Below are 22,016 nucleotides of genomic sequence, written 5' to 3' on the forward strand. Positions count from 1 at the left end.
TGCTGAGTATAAAGACTGAATAGCACCCAAAATTCTAAAGAAAATGGAAATGATCCCCCCTAACAGGCGAATGGTGTAGTAATCCACAATCGTGTTTATAGTGCATCAAAACATAATAAGGTTTCTGACCACCCATGACTAGGAGTTTCAGGATAGGTGGAGGAATATTTTTGGTATTTGTGTATCTGTATTTTTATCTTTATCTCTGCTTATCAACTTGGTTCAATTTTATCACCGCTGCATGAATAAATATACCCAAACTTTAACTGCTTCTACAAACTTCTCTTCCCGTAGGTGCTAGTTCAGAATCTGCAAAAGCAAGATCAGGGATCATGGAGTACAAGTTGAGTGGGGAAGGGTGAGTTTAGTGCCAGGTTAAAGGTCACGGTCAGGCTCATCTCAGGGCCCCATCCAGATCCCTCCCATGTACCCACACTGAATTGGGATTGTACCTCTGTGAATCCAATAGGCCATTCTATCATCTCCTCACTGATGACCAAGCCTTGACCAAGTGGACTCCTGGGGACAAACTCTCCTACTTTAACCAGCAGCCCAAGACCAGCAGGGAAATTCACAGCGTTGTGGATGTCATACTGGGCCATCTGGCTGCTCTTCTCATCCAGGGAGATGTGGGCCCCAGCGCTGTTGGTAAACCGAATGTTCTTCAGGAACGGATGCAGCTGCAGGAGGCAGAGGTGGACATGAGAAGTGTTCGGGTTGGAGGTGGACGGTGCCCATGGGCCACACCGTCCTGCTTTTCCACCCCCTGCTCTTGGGTTTTCCTCCTCCGGAGGCTCAGTGCTGCTTGGGTGGCCACCATCCTGAGGGTGAAGTGGAAAATCTTCTGCTCCCTGGAAAGGGGTTGGGAGTGACGGAATCCCATCAGAACTGTTCCAGGATGCTGCCCTCAGTGGCCTGGGTGGGCTCTGTAGAACCCTGACCAGGGGAGTCTGTCTGGGGCCTCTTCAAAGCCAATCCTTGTACTTCGAAAAGGGCACAGCAGGGACCAAATCACTTAGCACCCTGGCTGTACTTATGGCCCCGGGGCATATACGTGTCTCCACTCATCAAATTGCAAAGACTTCTGTCCATGCTTTCTGACTTTTTTAGATGAGAATGAAATTGTCTTGTGACATTGCAGGAAGCCCCGTATGCTCCAAAATTTAAAAATCAAAACCCTGGATTCTAATGAGGTTGTTGATAGACAGCTAACCCTGAAATCTCTCAGCCCCATGACGCTGTGCTGCGGGAAATTATTAATCTCTCATTGCTTAAAAAACTACTGTTGAATTCTCCGGTTACTTAAAGTTGAAGTGTTGTAAAGAATTCATAATCACATCTTTGGAGCCCATCTTGACAAAGCCACCTACTCTTCTAAACGTCAACTCAAAATAAGCCCAAAATGGCATATCAAATATTATCACTGTTAGTAAAAAGATAGAAATTCGATGGTAAACTGAATTTTCTGATGTTGATTTTTATATACACATATTTGCCTTTGCCTACATACTAAATTTATTTGACATTTTCTACAAATATGATTAATGAGTTTTCATGAGAATAGAAGTTTATAAATGTATTCCATCCATGGGTCATGGGTTCAGATGAGCCCCAGCTAAAATCCAGACAAATCCACATCAAATCCTGGGGAGAAGGCCTGAGCTTATGTCCATCATCAGTGATCTCATATTTTAACATGGGTCCCAGTTCCCATGATTACTGCAGGTTTTAGAAGGACATCTAAAAACAATTTATTTCCGAGAGTCATCTTAGATATTACATTTGAAATGGGTAGAACTTATTTTTTATTTTCAAAAACAGTATTTCATGGAGGACTTGGGCAATACATGTACAAGATGATGGAAGGGGTACCTAGAATCAGATATGGTCATGTGGTCCATATTTTCTGACATTTGATCTACGTTTTAGCTGCATTTGGATATTTGACAGCACTTCATCCTAAAATAGAAAAATGTTTTTCTGATTCCATTTTCTAATAGCTTGAAATAGAAGCTCCTAGTAGCAGAATTCTCCCCATATAGATAACACAGATGTACCTACAACCAGTGTGAAAGAGCCCACACTCCATTTGGCCTGATCCTGCTGAACTTGAGATGAAAACGTGGTTGTGATACACCTTAGTAAAGCATCTGCAGGTGGCACCAGGGCTCAGGGCTCGCCCTGCTTCTGAGGGGGGTTTTACCTGCCAAGGATGCAGCTGAGGCTGATCTGCATCTTCTGAAGATCCCATTTCAATTTTCTCCGAAAGAATTTTATGGAGGACGTGGGCCAGCGCATACACAGCATTATAAACAAAGTAGCTGGAGTCAGACAAGGTCATGATGTCCATATTTCCTGGCATGAACTCTAAGGAAGTGTTTGGTCTGCACTCTCCAAACACTTCACAGATTGACCCCGCAGGTGAGCAATCAAAAGAATAAGCCCACAGTTTGCTGAAGTAAAAGTCCTCCGGGTAGTGGGAAGGGGTCACTGTCTGGAGGAAGTGTCTGAAGCCAGGGATTTCCCCCTTGTGAGGTGAGAAGGAGAAGCCCCCGTGGAAAGAGTGCAGCATGTGGTTCATCTCATGCAGGACAGTCTCCTGCTTCGCTGCCATGATCCACACCTTCCCTGTGGTTAAAAAGAAGTCTGCTGCCATGTCCACGGTGATGAGGCTCCCTGCCTCACCGTGGAGTATGTGCACGTTTGCAGAGGAGACTCTGATCCTACCCATGAAGGTGACGTCACCTGATCCATACATTGTCTTAGTGTCAGGGAGCTTTTCTGTTAAGGCCACACAGATACCATTCTTTACCATCTCTGCTCTCAGATCCCTCAGGAACTGCTCTCCCTTCAAATCATCAGATATGAAGAGCGCCACCCACGTCCAGCCAAAGTGCAGCAATAAGGAGACCATCGCATGGGCCAGAGAGCTGTCCTTGGGGGCCATCTGATAGAGCGATGGAAACTGGTCTTTATCACTTAGCATGGGATCAAAAGGTCCATACGTGACCTGAATGAGCAAAGAAAGATATGATTCTGAGTTTATGGGGACTTGGGGGTGTCTGTCCAGGGGAGGGGGCAAGAAAGGTCTGTATACGAGAGGCAGAGGGAAAGACTGCGGTAGAGATTACCCACTTCTCTCATTCTGGGCGCACAGAGCACCATGTTTCCCGTGCTGTTACCTTTAGGGAAGGACATGTGAAATCCACCTGTGCTTTCATCTCCTGCAGCAGGAAATAAAGAACTCTGGATGAAGCATGACCCAGGTGGCGTGTGTGCCTCATCCTTGACCCCAGCAGACAATACTGCATGTAAACTCAGGGAAAGAAAGAAACCTTTACTCCATGGATCTCCCGCTACTTTGGACTTAATTTATGAACACAACAACTTAGATCATCTTAAAGAACACAATGACTTCCCGCTCCTCTTTGATTTTACAAAATTTAATTCCTCCAGAACAGGATTCTCCAAAGCTAGTGCCCGTGATTGGCAGTAATGCCTCCTCATGGCTGCTTGTGGTGAATGGGTCCCCAGGCCAGGCCTGAGGTGTGGAGACTGGTGAGTGCACGGTTCCCTGGGAGTGCTCACAAGAGATCTGCATGGGTGGAGGTGAGCAAGGCAGGCTGGGCAGAGGGAGCGGGTGACCACATGGGTATAACAGCCGCAGCCAGCTCTTGGAATCCCTGGAACTCTGGTGGCCCTCGGTGCTGCTCCAAATACAACCCAGATGCCCAGATGTCACCATCCCCACAGGACAGTCATTAGCCTCTGGCTGCGCCTGAGATGGCTGTGTCCCAGGATGGGCAGGTTCCTGACTGAGGATATTTCCTAGCAGTCACATGACTGTGAGCTGCCAGCAGCCAGTGTCCCCAGTGGCTGGGAGATGGAAACAGTAGCCCTAGAAAGTAACCTTGGTTGAGACTAAGGTATCCCCAGGTACCTAGGTATCCCCGGCTCCTTCTCCTTCCACTGATGACAATCTCAGAACACGGGGACTCCCCTGGGACTTTCCCACCTGAACCCCCTCGGGGCATAATACGTGCTCGACCTCCACATTTTCCTCTGATCAGAGGTGAGCGGGCGGCACCCGGGAGACCAGAACATCTCTTTCCAGAATTTACAGCGCGCTTACCTGGGGCGTCTTGTAGAGCTCCAGGAGCGTTCCGATCTGGGCTGAGAACGCCGCTGCCGTCCCTGCAATGACGGCAATGGCCTTGCTCTGAGTCTGGCATTTGTAGTTTGGGAGAAACTCGGTGCCTCCAGAGAGCCAGAGCAGAGCCGTCTCCAGGGTCCTGTGGTCACTGTGAAAGGCACTGAAGACGTGGAACCCCAAGGTCAGGTTGGGGAGCAGGTGCAAGTCCCTGTTGATCTCCTCGATGGCAAAGTAGAAAGCCAGCACATACTGGTAGTTCTTCCAGAGCCACCTGAAGAGGGAGCGGCATTGGAGAGAAAGGTCAAGGCGTGACATTCAGGCCACTCCCCTGCCTGGTCCAGCAGAGGGAAGTCTCGCCCAGGCTTCCTATGAGAGGTCCTGCCCTGGCACACGGAGCTAGTGTGAACAAGATTCCCAGGACTCCGGGAAATTTGCAGGGAACTGAGTAGGGTGAGGTGACATCAGCCGATGACCCTGCTGTCAACTGGACAGACTTGGTTTTGTACAGTCTGTCAGCAAAAGACTGCGGGCCAGAGCCCACTTCACAGATCAGCCAAAAGCCTTTTATCGAGGAATGGAGTCATGGTTCCGATGGACCCACTCTCCGGGTGGAAAGTGAGCCACCGAACAAAGGAGGGGACTGGGCTTGTACAGGTTATGGGTGATTCCGTGAGTGCGTCAGTTTGGGGACTCAGGAACTTGGGTTTGGGGTCGGGGGTCGGTGGCCAGCACCTGGAGAGGATTTGTCTTGGAGGACATTGGTGCTTCCCAGAGACCATCCCTCTAGGCTTGGTGAAGCCCCTTCTCCCGCCCAGTGGCCAGCATCTGAAAAGGTCTATCTTGGAAGAGATGAAAGCCATCAGCGAACGCCTTTCTTTTCACCCCCCCCTCCCAGGCCACGCCATCTTGGGGTGTTTCATTTTCCGTTTCCAATGCAGTCCTGTACGTGGGAGGTTCCTGCGAGAGCAAGTTTCACACGGTCAACAAGGAGGAGGTTTGGTCTGATTTTGTTTCTTTGCCATCAATCCTTGAAAGAAGTTTAGGGCTCGTGGAGAGAACCCTGAGGTTGCATGTCCAATTTGAGACCTGCCTGAGGCTTGATTTTATTGTATGGGTTATTATAAGTTAAGAACAGTGAATAAAAATTTTCTTTACTTTTAAATACTTTGTCTGATGTCCTGTGATCTTCCTTGGTGAAGGGAATATTTCGGTCACGTTTGGTACTATTAACACTGGACATGGGTTTAAAGTTGGCTATTTAAATTCTCTTTTTCCCAACTTCACTGAGAGAGGCTGGGTTCCCAATGCTGCACCAACCAACAGAAGCCTGAAGGGATCATAAGTGTCCAAGAAGATTTGTACACTCACTGTCCACATGCCACTCAAAGCCCTAAATATCGATTGCTTTATCAGCGTCCTTTGCTACTCTTTGGTAATAAAATCTGAAGCACAGAACACAATGGAGAACTCTCTAGCAGGTTTTAATGAGCCTCAAATAATCTCAACAAAAAATAAAAAGAAAAGATTTTTTTTTCTAATTCTATGCACAAATCTGGCTGCCACCATTCTGCATGAGAGAGGAGCTAATGGAACCCAATACAGCATCAAAAAGGAGGAAATGTTAGGATGAAGGAAGACTTATTCCAGAATTCAAAGTCTCCACAACAATCTATGCTGGTACATAAATTAGAGATAACAACAATCCTACAGATGATGCTGAGCAAATTCGAGAACATATGGCCCTTCTTCTAATTCTCTGCAACCAGAAGCACCTTGAACCCCTAAGAGACCAAAATATTAAGGTATTAAAAGAAAGCACATTACAAACTGATCCATGCTACACCGAGAATAAATCTTAAACACCTGGCACAAGGCCAGGCGTGGTGGAACATGCCTGTAACCCTGGAGCTCAGGAGGCTGAGACAGGAGGATCACCGGTTTGAAGCCAGCCTCAGCAACTGAGCAAGGCTGTGAGGAACCTAGTGAAACCCTGTCTCAAAAACAAAACATGAAAAGAGCTGGGGAGTGAGGCACGGTGGCACATGCCTAAAATCCCAGCAGCTCAGGAAGCTGAGACAGGAGGATCGCAAGTTCAAACCCAACCTCAGCAAAAGCAAGGTGCTAAGCAACTCAGTGAGACCCTGTCTCCAAATAAAATACAAAATAGGGCTGGGGATGTGGGTCAGGGGTTGAATGCCCCTGAATTCAATCCTTGGTACCTAAAAAAAAAAAAAAAAAAAAAGGGAGAGGAGGGTGCTGGGGATGTAGCTCAGTGTCTAGGTGCCCCAGCTTCAGTCCCTGGTACCAAACAAACAACAACAACAACAAAAATGTGGCACAATATGAATGAAGCCACTCACAAAATATCACAAATTATATGAATCCATTTATACAAAATGTCCAGAATCAGCAAATCGATAAAGACACAAATTAGATTCATGCTGGCGAGCGTTGAGGAGAAGGAGAGAAAACGGAAGCAACTGCAAATGAGCATAGAGTTTCCACCTGGGAGGGTGAAGAGACAAGCAGCCAAGACCCATGACGAAGCACATCTCTTGGTGCAACCACCAAGTGCCCCAGTTATCTTCTCCCAGGATTTAGAAGAGCTTGTTTTAAAAGATGGATAAGCCAGGTGTTACTCAAGGTCATACAAATTGAGCCTCATCCCAAATGCCCAGTATTTTTACATAAACAAGCGTAGGCACCTCTATGTGGAAGGACACTTGGTAGGCACGGAAATAATAAGGGGAAAGTCAGTTAGCCACAGGGAAACGTGGTCACACTCTGTGGTTAGGTATGAGTGGGGCCCAGAGTCTGTGCCCACATGGGAACATCCACAAGTCCAGGAAGAGGAGATTTCAAGGCTTGACGACATGTGCATGAGGCCTGGCCTCTGGTGGGCAGAACAGGGGGACCAGAAACTTCTCTGGCCAGAAGATGGAAGGCAGGGGGCTAGGTTAGGCCCCCAGCGCTGTGACCGGACTGGGGACGCCCACCCTCTCCCCACACTGGCCTTAGGACAAGGTAGGTTCTCTCGGAGCCCCTGAGATTAGGACCCGTCCTCTTCCTCACTCCCTGCCTCTCCGACCTGACAGAACGGAAGCCACCAGTAGCTGCCACCTAACCAGAGTCCATCTGCATGAAGCAAAGGCCGGAAAATACCCCATTTCAAATTTTGTTTAATAATAGAGAAGGAGGGCTGGGGATGTGGCTCAAGCCGTAGCGCGCTTGCTTGGCATGCGTGCGGCCCGGGTTCGATCCTCAGCACCACATACAAACAAAGATATTGTATCCGCCAATAACTAAAACAAAAAAAATAAATATTAAAAAATTCTCTCTCTCTCCTCTCTCACTCTCCTCTCTCACTCTCTCTTTAAAAAAAAAATAATAATAATAATAATAATAATAATAGAGAAGGAGAACAAAGAAGGAAGGAAATTCAAAACAGCTAGAAAGGACAAAGGTCTTCTTCACCCGGATGAGGAACCACAAGGCTGGGACCCCACCCCAGAGATCAGCAGCTGCACTCTCCCCTCCCTCCAGTGCAAGGCCACCTGCTGAGATGACAGGGGAACTGCTAAGGGCAGAGACACCCCAACTAAAGAAATCGCATTTTGCCTAACCACCATCCAAGGAAGCGAGGAAGCGGCAGGTTGAGAGGTTGAAGGTTTTAGAAGCAGACTCCACCCCGCCCAGAGCCCAGGCTGTCTGCTGGGAGCCTCGTTAAGCATCTGCGCAGTAGCCCAGTTGCTAGAGACGCAGGCCACACTGTCACAAAAAGCCCAGAAGTTAAGCGGCTTCTGTATTTTTCCTGAAGAAATGACCAAGATGCCAAGGCTGGGCATGAACCCCTTGGGAAGATGAATTCCTTTCGTCCCTTGGCCTTCGGCCTCGGGGACTAAATGCCTCCCCTCTGAGTGGATTCCGTTAGTTGTGCATCTTTTGTAGGATGTTCAGGTGTTTAGGGGGATGGCCTGTCTAAGAGGCACATTTCAATAATGCCTTCTGCAGCAGTGGGAGTGAGCCCCCGAGTGTAAGAATGACCTCACGCCAGGGCTCGGTGTCTAGAACACCTGGGGTCCCACTCCAGGGTCCTGGCATGAGGAGGAATTGAGGTCCCAACAGGATCTCTCATTCCAAGAACCCCATCGTGGGGATCGGGCCAGTGGAATTCACCCAACAGGTGCAGGCTTGTCTCCTCTGTCTCCCTGGGCATGGAGAGCAAAAGAGAAAGGAAATGGAAGGGTGTCGGCGCGTAAAGAAGGGAGAGAACCGCAGAATCCACCAGCTTGCGTTATTCTCATTTGCACACACACTTTTTACAGTTGTCCAGGGGGATCTGAACACACCCGAACACACACACTCACAACCCCGTAACACATGCCTACAACGTGGAACTGACCTGTGAGGCACTTCATGACCATGTGGCCTGAGCAAAAAATAGAGCCGGGCCAGGGGCGCCTTCCGATTCACGTAGTAAAGGGGGAAGAAGGCACCCAGCAGCAGGTCTCCCTCTCTGTGGACACTGGGCTCCAGGTGTCGGAAACACCTCCACAAATCCAGGGCCCCCGGAGCGTGGGAAGGCGGCAGGAGGAGGAGGAGGACCAGCAGGCACAACAGCATGTCAGGGTCTGCCTCACACAGAGGCCGGGCGGAGGGGCACACGGGCAGCGTGGGGTCCACAGGCTCAGGCCTTGCAAGAAGGGTGGGTGCCTGAGCAGGGCCCCCTGGAGTCCCACGACTGCCCGATGTCCTCCGCCTGTGAAAGGAGTGTGTGGACAGGCTTGGGGGTGGAGGCATCTGTGGGGTGTCACAGGCCTGAGGCTGCAGCCTTTGCGTCTCTGTGATCTGCAGTCCTGACTCCCAGTCCTCGCTGCTCCCCCGACAGTGGCTCTGGGGACCCACAGCCCCGGGGCTCTGCACCTGTCCCCCTCCATCCCGCTGAAAAACACTTTGGAAAAACATGTTTTGGCCTCTCCTTCTCCTCCGGCCCCTCTGGTCTCATCCTGGCCCAGCGAGGCTTCGGGGACCTCAGAGCATCCTGAGACAGCCTTCTGTGTCCTCAGGTGAACGCAGCCGGGGGGATTCGGCAGAGTGAGGAAGCGCTGGCTGGAGCCAAGAAGACGCCTTAGCAAGAAGGGAAGGGCTGACATCCAGGACCCGTGCAACCCGCGGAGGCCACCTGTGCTCAACACGGCTCCCAGGTCCACGGTGTGCTCCAGGAAGAAATGGGCTTCGTGGTTTGCAAAGGAGCTGGCCGTCCCAGGGAAGCTCCGTGGGTCCCCCCCACCCGCCACTGCAGGATCAAACCTCTCGGCCAGGCGGCTGGGGTGCTGGGCTCTGCCCACAGAGAACCTGGCCCCAGGTCTTGTCATCTCGTGATTTACCCAACGCGTATCTACTGTTGACCCTGTTGAAACATTCCCTACAGAGTTTTCTTATTTTTTTTAACTTCAGTAATATTTTTTATTTGTCCTAGTCGTACACGACAGTAGAATGCATTTTGACACATCCTACATAAATGGAGTATAACTTCTCATTCTTGTGGTTGTGCATGATGTAGAATCACACCCGTCATGTACTCATATATACACATGGGATCATAATGACCTGTTCACTTTGAATAGCTATGAAACATAACGTTTATGGTCTACAGGGAGATGTTTCAGGATGTGTAAATGTGGCGGAAGGACAAAATCACAGGTTTTTATTTTCATTAGTTCATTTTAGACATAGGTAATATTAGGATTCATTTTGCATAACTACACCAGCGTGGGATGCCATTTTCTCTAATTCAGTCCCCAGTTCGGTCCCTTTCCCTCCCTCCCCCTCCCTCTTCCCTTCCCTCTGCTGGACTGATCTTTCTTTTATTTACTTCTAGATTCTTTATTTAGTGCATATGGACACACCTAGCTGAGAGTCACTCTAGTACATTCACATAAGTACACAGGAAGGTTTGGCCAGATTCCTTCCTCCGTCCCTCCCCTCTCCAGCCCCTCCTGCTCCCCCTCAATCCCCTTCCTCTGCTTCACTGATCTCCCTCCCATGTCCATGGGTCCCCACACACATGCCCTTTCCCTTACTTTGATCTAGCTTCCAAATATGCCAGAAAACACTCCATCCTTGACTTCCTGAGTCTGAATCAACACACCATGGTGAACTGCACCCTTATGTATATCTATAAAGCACTAATTTTTAAAAACTGCAAATAAATAGGAGGCAGACCAGTAGAGTAGTAAATTTATTTGTTGATTTAGGTTTCCTTGCATTTCACATTATTTTACAATAATTTTTTTCTATTTCTGCAAAATATGCTATGGGATTTTGATAGAGATTTGCTGTCTGTAGGTTGCTTTAAGTCATGTGACATATTAGTGATGTTAGTCTTCTCATCTATGAACATCATTAGAAGCATTTGGGGGCATGAAATCTATGAACATTTCCATTTATATGTGTCATCTATAATTTGTTGCTATAAGTTTTGTCGTTTTTAGTGTTTCTATCTCTACAATTTTGATGATCATGAAGTGTGTTTTGTTCTTTTTGGTGCTATTCTAAGTTGTTTTCTTAATTTTCTTCTTGGATTGCTCCTTGTTCTTTCATATATACACAACTGGGGGGGGCGGTCTTTATTTGATTTGCTTATTTTTTTATGTGCTGCTGAGGATCAAACCCAGTGCCTCACACATGCTAGACAAGCACTTCACCACTGAACCACAACTCCAGCCCCATACAAGTGTTTTTGTTTTTGTTTTTTGTGGTGCTGGGGATTGAACCCAGGGCCTTGTGCATGTGAGGCAAGCACTCTACCCACTGGGCTATATCCCCAGCCCCACTACTGGTTTTTGAGTATTGATTTTGTCTCCAACAACTTGGCTGAATTGTTCTTTATTATGGCTGAATAATTCCCCATGCAGGGATAAACAGCATTCCACATTTTATTTATGCCTTCACAAATCAATAAACACAGCCATATACCAGTGATGATCTTTAGGTCAATGAAAGTCTGCACACATCTCAGTGACTATGATTCTTGGCTAGGACTTGGGGGCTCAGAGTTCACCACCATTGGAAGAGATGTCTTTGGGCATTGCTGGCTGGCCTGCCATGTGTCTTACCTCACATGCTGGGCCCCTGGCTCAGGGAGGGAGGCAGAGTTCTGAGGACAGAGCTGGGAAAAGACCTCAGGCTTGGAGGTCCAACTAGAATTCAGCTGCAGAGGGTATCTCAAAGAACCAGGCTTGGGCAGCTAAGAGGAGCCAAGGGGGGCTATGATTCTATAACATGTTTGAGGAAGACAATGTTCAGAGAGGAAGGGCAGATCCCAGACACATGGTTTCCTGGAAGTCTCATTGGAAGCTGGGGGCCTTGAAGACCCTCAGCCTCCTCTTCTGTGTCGTGCCCACATATTCCCAGCTCTCAGGGCACTAACATATTCATCTCCAACATCCATCTCCCAGGTGGTATTCATGCCTGTGAGTCAGAGCCATCAGGCCTGAGCAGGGATCCAGAGATCCTCTGATGACCCCAAGGCATGCTCAGGAGTGACCACAAGGACCACATCGCTGAGTGTGAGTGGTAGGGCTCTTGAGGGGGCAGAGGGGAGACCTCAGCTCCAGGCGCAGCTGGAGTTCTATTTCTGGTTCAAGGGCCACAATGATCATCCAGGTGCTAGAGATCTCCTGGTCCTCAGGGAGAAAAGCCAGGGGTCATCGTCTCACCAGGGAGGTTCACAAAGGGGGCAAGGTGGGGGAGGACGCCTCCAAGAACTTCCCAGGAGCCCCGTGGAGCTCTACAGAGCCAACAAGAAACCTCACTGATGCTGCAACCCACTGGCAGGCTCATGTCCCGGATTTTCCTTGGTGCCTGGAAAAGGGGGATCCATGTCCACCCATCAGCCTGCAAGACCAGAGGACCTGGTTCAAGAGACAGCTGCACATCACATGCTGGAGTCACCACAGCCGCGGCTCCTCCCCTGAAGGAAGCTGAGTGAGGAGAGGAGAGCCCCCGGCATGCAGGTTTTCCTTGGGTGGCAAGAAATGACCAGCACAAGCCAGCTGCAGGACACCTGCCCACAGGTATGGAGAATGCAGCTCCAGTCATCCCAAAGAAAACACCTGCTGCTTCATGATGGGATGGACACTAGCAGGAGATTCTCAGGAGGAAGCACTTTACCTCTCCTGGACCCTGGTCACTTTCCACCTTTTGGCACATTTGATTGGGTTCAGGGCCAGCGGTGGGATAGGCCAGTCACCCACTCAGATCTCACCCGCAGGAACCCAGTATCCAGACATCCAAGCTGTTCTCATCCTGCCCACACCCTGCCCTGGGGCCCAAGGTCACCTTGTAACCAGCTTCACAGGAGAGCTGCGCCCCTCCCACCTACAACCCACGGTCCCTGTCCCTGTCCTTATCCCATCCACAGGAAGTTTTGTGGCGTTAGAACAGCACGGCTGTAAGAGATGTCGCCACAGGAAGCAGGTGTCTCTTCCCTGGGCTCCTCCACTGGCCTGGAGGGACTTTGCCTTGGGTCAAGGGCTTTGGAAAAGACTGTGGTGCCAGCAATGCAGCCCGGGTTCGTGCGCGTGTAAGACGGCAGGGTGAGGAGGAGGGGGGACGGGGACTTTCCTCTTCCTTAGACAACAGGTGACGACGTCTCCGATCATATCCCACAGTCCTAGGTCCTGCAGAGAGCCCCTCCACGAGAGTGTGACAAATGGGTCCAACGTGGGACCGCGTCGCGGGGCACACAAAACTTCCAACACGGCGCGGCCACTGGACCCGGCACCTTCCTCCTCGCCTCCCATCCTCAGGGCAGCCTGCCTCCTGTCCCCCAGCCACCAACCTCGCATCATCGCTCACCCCGACTCCGCAGAGCCAGGCATGCCCCCCGCACTCCAACCCGGCAGCCCCCCGCGCCCGTGCGCCCTGCGATCGTCCTTGGCTTCTTTGCGGGATGCGCCGGGGCTTCTCGGCCCGCAGAGCCGCACGTGGTAGGGATCCTGGGGGCTATCTGGGTCAGCAAGCCCCAGGCGGTGTCCCTACGCGGGAAACAGCTGCGATCATTCGCTTTCCCAGAGAGAGACGCTGTGGTCCCCGAAACTGACCATGCAAGGGGCGGGGTGGTGGGGGGCCGCTGGAGAGACCCCGGGAGCGCCTCCGAAAATCCTCCCCAAGAGGCGGGTTTTGCTGGGATTGGCTGTCCCGGTATTTAAACAGGCGGGTCCCGCTAGGACGGAGGTCCCAGACCAACTCCATCACTAACCCCATCAAAATCCATCCAAGGGAACCTGTTCCTGGCGCCCTGCCTCCTTCAGGGCTGCCTAATAGCCACACTCACTCCCGACGCCCAGTCAGTTCAGCCAAACCCTGAAGTGATTGCTTTTTACACGTGTGATATTTTTGGGTGGTGGCGGTGATGGTTTGGGTTTGGATTGGTTTGTTAGTAACAGTAACTTTATACAATGAGCAATAGGTTCTAATGATGTCAATGACCTAATGGATATAACCTATGGATATAAATAAAGCTGGCAGCTCAGATGAGCAGCCGCCATACTTTGCCCCTGCACCTTGCTTGCTTTCCTGTCTCCTCTTTGTTTTTCTTTACAGTATATTGGTCAGGAATTGGCATCTTGAGCCCATAGAGAACACTCGCAATTGAACAATACAAAAAAAAAAAATTTTTTTTTTAAAGGCAAAAAGACTTGAGTACACACTTCACCAAAGAAGATGTACAGATGTTCAATAAGTATATTAAAATATGGTCAACATCATCAGTCATTAAACAATGAGTCATTTGCAAACCAAAACCACAGTGAGATACAACTTCAATCCCAGGAGGATGGCCATAATTTAAAAGATAGGAATTTTGTTTAGGAAAGGGTATGGTATATTAAAAACTACATACATTTGGGAATTTTAAATGGTGCAGCCACTGTGGAAAAAAAAATTTAATAGTTCACAAAAGAATTAAACTTAAAATTACCATATGACCCAGCAATTTCATTCCCAGGTATTTATGAAAAAGAACTGAATACAAGTATTTAAACAAAAGCATGTGCATGAATGGTCATAGCAGCACTATTCACACTAGCCAAAACATGGTACCAACCCAAGTGTCCATCAACAGACAAATGGATAAGCAAAATGTGATATATCCATGCAATAGAATACTATGCAACTATAAAAAGGAATGAAGTACTTGTAGCCAAATTATTGAATCAACCCAGATGCTTGTTAATAGATGAATGGATCAAGAAAATGTGAGATACACACACACACACACACACACACACACACACAATGTAGTTTTACTTAGCCATAAAGAAGAATGAAATAATGGTATTTTCCAATAAATGGATGGAAATGGAGAATATTATGTTAAGTAAAATTAGCCAGACCTCAGAAAGTCAAGGGTTGAATAGTTTCTCTCATATGTGGATGCCAGAGCAAAACAAGGGAAAGAAGATGGAGCAGGGGCAAGGCTGGATCAAATATCATAAAGATTCAGAGATCATCCGTGGAGTAGGAGAACAAGAGGGAAGGGGGAAATGTGGAGTGAATCGTGTTTCATACATACAAATGTACCAAAGGAACATCTTCTTTATGAATATGTAGGAATTACCAATCAGAAATCAATAACTGAGCGAAAAGAAAATCAGTACAGTAGAGGAGAACAGAGGTGAGGAGGAGGGGGTGGTAGGGGTACAGGGAATGGGGGTTGAAATCAATTCCTTGTGTGTATGATCTTGTCAAAAATGTACCTGAATACTACACAAAACTATAATGCTCGAATAAAAAAGAGATGAAGCACTGATACATGCTACAGTTCAGATGAATGTCAAAAACATTACACTAGCTGGACACCGTGGCCCACGCCTGCAATCCCAGTGGCTCAGGAGGCTGAGGCAGGAGGATCGTGAGTTCAAAGCCAGCCTCAGCAATGGCGACGTACTAAGCAACTCAGTGAAACCCTGTGTCTAAATAAAATATTAAAAAAAGGGCTGGGGGGCTGGGGATGTGGCTCAAGTGGTAGCGCGCTCGCCTGGCATGCGTGCGGCCCGGGTTCGATTCTCAGCACCACGTACAAACAAAGATGTTGTGTCCGCCGATAACTAAAAAATAAATATTAAAAAAAAAATTCTCCCTCTCTCTCTCTCTCTCTCTCTCTCTCTCTCTCTCTCTCTCTCTCTCTTTAAAAAAAAGGGGGGGCTGGGGATGTGGTTCAGTGGTCAAGTGCCCATCAGTTCAATCCCCAGTACCCACCCCACATACAAAAAAAAAATTATACTAAATGAAAAAAGTCAGATGCAAAAAGTCACATGTAATTCCATGTATACAAAACGTTCACCATATGGAATGCATGGAGACAGAAAGCAGATTCTTGGTTTCCAGGGTCGACAGGGTGTGGCAAACAGGAATGAGTTTCTAGGGGCATCATTTTGGAATAATAGAAGCATTTTGAAACTAGACAGAGATGACGGTTGCACAAGGTTGTGACACTTCTCAGCTGTACAGAGGAATTCACTCTGTTATGTGTATTTTTTCAATATTTTGTTTTAGTTGTAGTTGGACACAATACCTTTATTTTATTTTAATAAAGTGCTGAGGATCGAACCCAGGGCCTTGCACATGCTAGGCCAGCGCTCTACCCCTGAGCCCCAGCCCCAGCCCCTGTTATGTGTATTTTTACCTCAATGAAAAGGGCAGAGATGATGAAATTGTGTAAGATAGCAAGACCCAACTATACACTGCCTACAGCAAAGGCCCTTTAGACAAGAAGACATAAATGGGTAGAATGGGGGAAGGAGACGCGCCCTGCTAACAGCAGCTCCAAGAAAGCTCTAGTCGCCCGCTCACAACAGAGGACGTGGCGGGGAGCTCCCAGGGCGCTGGGTGCAGTGGGACGTCTCTCAACAATTAAAGGGAACGCGCTGTGGGTTCAAGAACGAATGACACTCAAAACACTCTGCAGAGTGAAAGAAACCACACAAAAACCATACATATGCTAAATAAAACTCAAAAAAAATGGAAGCTAATCTGTAGAGATATCAGTGGTTCCTGGAGATATCAATGGCTGCTTGGAGATCATGGAAGAAGTGACAAAGGAGCACGAGGAAGCTGGTGGGTGACGTCCGTATCCCTGTCTTGAAGGGTGACTCATTCACAGTCGTGAATGAGACAGGCCACACTCACCACATTTCACACTCGAAAGGTACACAATTTATCATCCATCCACCTTACCTTGATAAGGCTGTGAGGCTATTTTTCACAGTTGGAACCGGTCCCAATAGCTGGATTATTTATTGACGAGAAGCTGAATTCAGCACTGCCCCCATCCCCCAAAATACTAACTGGCTATTGACCCTAATCCACAGTGCACACCTCAATAAATCCCAAAGTTTAACAGATATTTTGTAAATACCATTAAGTGGACCCCATCCACCTGGAGCAGTGATTCACATCTTCAAGAATCTGGTGGTCTTCCAGATGTTGCCTAGACAGCCCACCAACACACACACACACACACCACATTGCAGTCGGGGTCTCCACTTTGCAGGCAAACATCACAGCAGTGGGAGGGCTGCCTTTGGCACAGGAAGATAAGGGTTCAAGTCCCAGCTTGGCCGCTTTCTTTCAGCATGACCATTGGTGAGTCGTTTTTCAGATCTCTTTCTCTTAAATATCTTCATGCCATCTTGAGCATGAAACGCCATATGCATGGTAGACCAAGTTGCCAACAAGTTCATCGTTGTGGGTATAATCAACAACAACAGAGAGACCTCAGCTTGACGAGGTAGGCCTCCCCTTTGCAGAATGGATGTACTAAAGATGGTTGGGACCGTGAGCATTGCTTTCTACAAGTCCATGGCGGGAAAGGAGCACGGCCGGTTGTGGAGGCTGGAGGAAGAGAACAAATGCTTTGCCGTGGACATGAAGCCCCAGCCGCTGGTCCACAGAGGGTGCTCTGGAAAGACAGGTGGGGTCAAGGGACACTGGGGTCATGCCAGCAGTTCCGGGTGTGGTCACCACTTTGCCCTGAGGCCAGCTCTGCTGAGCACTTTGACCAAGGCCCTCTGCACCTCCCGGTTCCTCAGACTGTAGATAAGGGGGTTGAGAGTCGGGGTGACCAGACTGTAGAAGAGGGAGACCACGTTGTCCTGCAGGGGGCTGTGGTAGGCACCAGGCACCATGTACATGAACACCGCAGCTCCATAGAAGAGGCCCACGACCGTGAGGTGCGAGGAGCAGGTGGCCAAGGCCTTGCCTCGGGCCTCCTCCGAGCGCATGAGCAGAACAGCCCGCAACACGTGGCCATAGGAGGCGGCAATGAGGGCAAGCGGCAGCACCAGGATCAGCACTCCCGAGGTGGACAGCGCCCGCTCATAGGCCGAGGTGTCCGCACAGGAGAGCTTCAGCAGGGCTGGCACCTCGCAGAAGAAGTGGTCCACGGTGCGGGAGCCACAGTAGGGGAAGTGCAGGGTGATGGAGGTCTGGGTGCACGCGTTGAGCACCCCTGCCAGCCAGGAGGAGCCCACCATGAGCAGGCACACCCGGCGTCTCATGAGCACAGGGTACTGCAGCGGGTGGCACACAGCGACGTACCTGTCGTATGACATGAGGGCCAGCAGGACACCCTCGGCCACACCCATCAGTGTCAGGAAGAATATTTGAGCTGCACAACCTCCAAAGGAGATGGAACCTTCCCCCCGCAGGAAGTCTGAGGCCATCTTGGGGACGGTGACCAGGGGGAAACCCACGTCAAAGAGGGAGAGCTGGCTGAGCAGGAAGTACATGGGTGTGTGGAGTCGGGCATCCAGGCGAATCAAGAACAGCAGAATGGTGTTTCCCAGAAGACCCACGGTAAACATGGCGGCCACCAGGGAGAAGAGGACATTGTGTGGTCCTGAGCCACTGAAGAGGTTCACCAGAAAGAAGCCGGAGGCCACCGACTGATTCATATCCCTCCTGCTCTTCCCAGCATACTTTAGCTGCAAGAAGAACGAGAGACCTATGGCAAGAAGCCTCAGAGAGGGTGGCAAATGACTTCAACCCACATGGTCACTGCCATTGGATGACAGGACTGCCCAGGATACTGTCCCAAGAGCCGAGAGGCCACAAAGAGAATCAGCCCATAGGGGAGAGCTTTGGTCAGTGAGTGGTGTCTTTCCAGGCACAGGCTGGGAGAGGGGCAACTGTGTCTCTGAATGAAACAGCTGGCCACACTCCAACTGAGAGCTCCCCAGGATCCTTGTCATTGAAGTTCTGAGGTCCACATTAAAGTTGGAAACAAAACCTTGGTGGAATGTTCAATGCCCTTCATTCCAGGAGTCCTGGAGCCAGAGTAAACGGGAGATTCCAAAAGAGTTGGGAGAAAAAGAAAAGCGGAAGCAACAAGTAGCAAGAAAACAAGAGAAGGGTTCAAATGCCTGGTGAGACTATGGAGCGAGGAAAACTCTATCAAGACCCATCCCGTAGTCAACCTGCCCCTGTGACTCTACGAAGTGCAAACCAGAGAGGCACTGTGACAGTAGCTCATGGGTGGCAGGAAGGACAGTGGCCAATGACCTTGGCTATTTTTAATGGCTTCATTGCTTCGGATGGTAGAGTAGTGGCTCACAGTGGGTCTGAATCAACTTCAAGGACACTGTGAGACACCAGCCCTTTGAAGATTTTATGTCTCTAATAAGTATCACATGGGGGAATGAAGTGGACAAGAGAATTCACCAAGGACCAGCAAGAACTGCACACCTAAACCAGAAACACACCATTTCCTCAGCAAACTCCAAGCTCCCAGACACGCTCACGTTGTCCTGGAATCCCACGTGCCTCCCACAGCTCCAATGACGGACGCACAGCACAGGAGGCATGGGAGCTGAGTCTGGAAGGTCAAGCAGTTTCCCAGGAAGTTGGAGGAGGGAAGTTTGTTCCAAGAAAAAGGAATAAAGCACATGGGCTGATGATTAAGGAAGAGCCCCCGGCAGGAAAGCTAGACACCCTAGATTAGCACACAACCTCAAGGTCTCGCTCCATATCCATCTCTTCACCCAGAAAGTGGGTGGAAATAATGAGGGTCACAGTCTGTAAAGGTTAAGTCAAAGGATCGTGCTAAGAGTTCAGTGCCTGTCACATGGCAAGTGCCCGATACATCGAAAACATCACTAATTCTCTGGAGGAGAAAGACATTAAAGATGACTGGCTGAGCAATCCCACCACTGGATGCAGCCAAGGGAAGTGAAAGGCGCTTGTCGGGGAGACATCTGCACCCTCAGGCATTACTGCAGCACTGTCATTATCCAAGAAACAGAAACAGCCGAGGGATCCTTCAGCAGATGGAGGAAGAAAATGTCTGTATATATGTAATGGAATATTATTCTACTGTTTAAAAAGAGTGAGATTCTGACATTTGCAGCAACATGGATGCAACTGGAGGTCACTGTGTTAAGTGAATAAATCAGACACAGAAAGACAAGTACTGTATACTCTGACTCCTGTTGTGGGAGTTACAACATTGTTCCCAGAGAGGTAGAGAATGGAATCGTGGTTTCCAGAGCCTGGGAAGGGATCAGGGAGCGGGAATAAAAAGAGTTTGGTTAACGGGTAGAGGAATGCCTCCCACCCATGTCCCTGTGGAATGGGCTGGCGGAAAAATAAAAGCTAAGAGAAATAAAATGGCAAAAAAAAAAAAAAAAAAAACAGAAAGTAATTTCAAAAAACGGGGGCAGAACAGGCAAGCTGATCGGAAGGATCTAGCTTCTAGATTCTGGCCAAAATGGAGCCCCCACTTGCTTTATTTATATTGGGAAACGTCAGAGGCGTTCCATAGAATGTTCTTCACAAAAAAAAAAAAAAGGTTAAAGGTGGGCTGTCCAGTTCCCAATGGGTTACGCCCATCTCCAGAGCTTTTATGAGGGATCTTCCTGGCAGAGCGGAGACAAAAGTCATGTGCACTGGGAAACCTATTGCTGTGGGAGAGCCACGGATGGTACCCGAAGCCAAACCTAAATCTCCCTGGCTTCCATGAGACTTTCCATGAGAGAAAGTCCCCATGTAATTCACAGATGGCTTCCCATAAATGCCGATGGGTAGGAGAAAGAACTTGTAATGCTCGGTAGCAGGGTGAGATAACTATGGTTGGCAACAATTAAATATTTCAAAATAACCAGCAGAAGAATGTTGAATGTTCCCAACACAAAGAAATTACATATGTCTGAGGTGATGGATAATCCAGTTATCCTGACCTGATTATTACCTATTATATATATGTTGAAATATCACACTACACCCCATAAAAATGTAGGATTACTCCATGTCAGTTTAAAACATTTTAAGAATGGATTGTGAGCTGGACATGCCATGCTTAGCACAGTGCTGGGGACACAGGACATTCTCAGCCCCTGTTGGCTTTTGTTGCTGTGGTTCAACATGGTGTCCGCCTCCGTGGTCAAGCCTGACCCTGGTCCAGTCTTCTCTTCAGTGCCATTCTGTGGTGTCCTTGTCCTTACTGAGTAGCACCTCCCTGCCCTTCTGCAGCCTGTCGGCAGAGGCTTGAAAGTCCCAAGCTCCTCTGACTGACAGCAGGATTTTTCTACCTTGGCTCTATTGGCAATGGGTGATTCTTTCTGTGAGGACCTGTCCTGTGTACTGCAGAGTCTGAACAGCACCCCTGACCGCCTTCATGCACTACATGCCAGAGGCACTCTCCCTCCCAAGTCACGACCACTACAATGATTCCAGATGTTGCCAAATGTTCCCCTGTGCAACACTGAGAATCTCTGAGCTTCAGCAGAGGTGGGTTTGCTGTGATCCATTTGCAGAGATTGACGTCACTCATCCAGTTCCCCTTCTAGAAGTTTACTTTTTGATTACAGTAAGTTCTAACTGAGAATAATTCCTGGGAACACCTCACTATTCTCCATGCCTTTTTTAAATGTTATATTGTATTACAATATAACAACAAGGGAAAGAAAAGCTGTGCATGCTCAGTAGAAATGCAATTATTGTTGTTGTTGTTGTTGTTGTTGTTGTTGTTGTTGTTAGTTTGAAGTTGTTTGAATCTGTGGGTGTAGAACCTGGATACAGAGGGCCAATTTTATAATCTGAGAAATTAAAATACCTTTCTGTAGATGTCCTTTTATGGCAAGAAATTCATGAAGATCAAGTTTGGTACAAAATGTGCACAGGAAGAAAAGATGATTACTCTGCCATATATTTCAAATATTCACCCTTATCAGTGAGTCCTTGGGATTCATAGCCACCTGAATATAGCCCACGCTGAGAAACAATGTTACATTAGTGTTGCTCTTGCAACCCAAAATGTAGCCTACTGCTCCTGACATCCCTGTAGCTGGTATTCATTCAATTTGAATCCAAGTTTATGTGCTATCGTACTGACCCGGCTGGCAATGATAAGGGCAGAGATGCATAGTGTTCCCCATAAGAAAGAGGGCAGCTTCTGCCTCACTAGCAAGTGTGTTATCTCTGAGATCGTTTGGGGACTAAATTAGAATAGGTAAGATTCTTTGTCCCTAATAAAGACTAGTCCTGGCCAGATTCTTTTCCTATGGGAAATTCGTTATAATCCAATTTTCCTTTTTTGTGTGAAATGAGGGAGCAGAGAACCAAGAGTGGATGAATGTTAGCACACCTGATGGTAAGACAGAAGCCGCTGTCTTTCCTACAGGGAACACTGGGTATCTCCATGTCGTTACACAGAAAAAAAAATAACTATCCTTCCAATTGGCTGCCAACTTAGAGTGCAGTGGTTTCCTCCAGTATCTAAATAGCCCAACTGGTAAAGAGCATTCACAGCCGATCCCTGTCAAGGGCTGCTACGTGCCCAGGTGATTCTGCTCTCCTGGGT

General features: G+C 48.5%; 2 protein-coding genes across 2 annotated transcripts in view; both read right to left on the minus strand.

Annotated features, from left to right (window-relative positions):
* Positions 1–13,411, minus strand: part of LOC143401444 (vomeronasal type-2 receptor 116-like) — a 14,280-nt gene extending 869 nt beyond the window's left edge. Inside the window, exons 1-6 of the mRNA XM_077110360.1 lie at positions 13,261–13,411; positions 13,016–13,166; positions 8,556–8,912; positions 4,133–4,424; positions 2,204–3,010; positions 431–680 (exon numbers count right to left, since the gene is read on the minus strand). Of these exons, the coding sequence (XP_076966475.1) occupies positions 431–680; positions 2,204–3,010; positions 4,133–4,424; positions 8,556–8,912; positions 13,016–13,166; positions 13,261–13,411 (2,008 nt within the window). The remainder of the gene's footprint in view (positions 1–430; positions 681–2,203; positions 3,011–4,132; positions 4,425–8,555; positions 8,913–13,015; positions 13,167–13,260) is intronic.
* A 3,767-nt stretch (positions 13,412–17,178) lies between these two features.
* Or2z1 (olfactory receptor family 2 subfamily Z member 1) lies at positions 17,179–18,114 on the minus strand. The gene has a single exon (XM_076858936.2). The coding sequence runs from the start codon at positions 18,112–18,114 to the stop codon at positions 17,179–17,181; it is 936 nt and encodes a 311-aa protein (XP_076715051.2).
* Between the last annotated feature and the right edge of the window lie 3,902 nt (positions 18,115–22,016).

Source organism: Callospermophilus lateralis, chromosome 1, assembly GCF_048772815.1.
Source record: "Callospermophilus lateralis isolate mCalLat2 chromosome 1, mCalLat2.hap1, whole genome shotgun sequence".
NCBI classification, from domain to species: Eukaryota; Metazoa; Chordata; class Mammalia; order Rodentia; family Sciuridae; genus Callospermophilus; species Callospermophilus lateralis.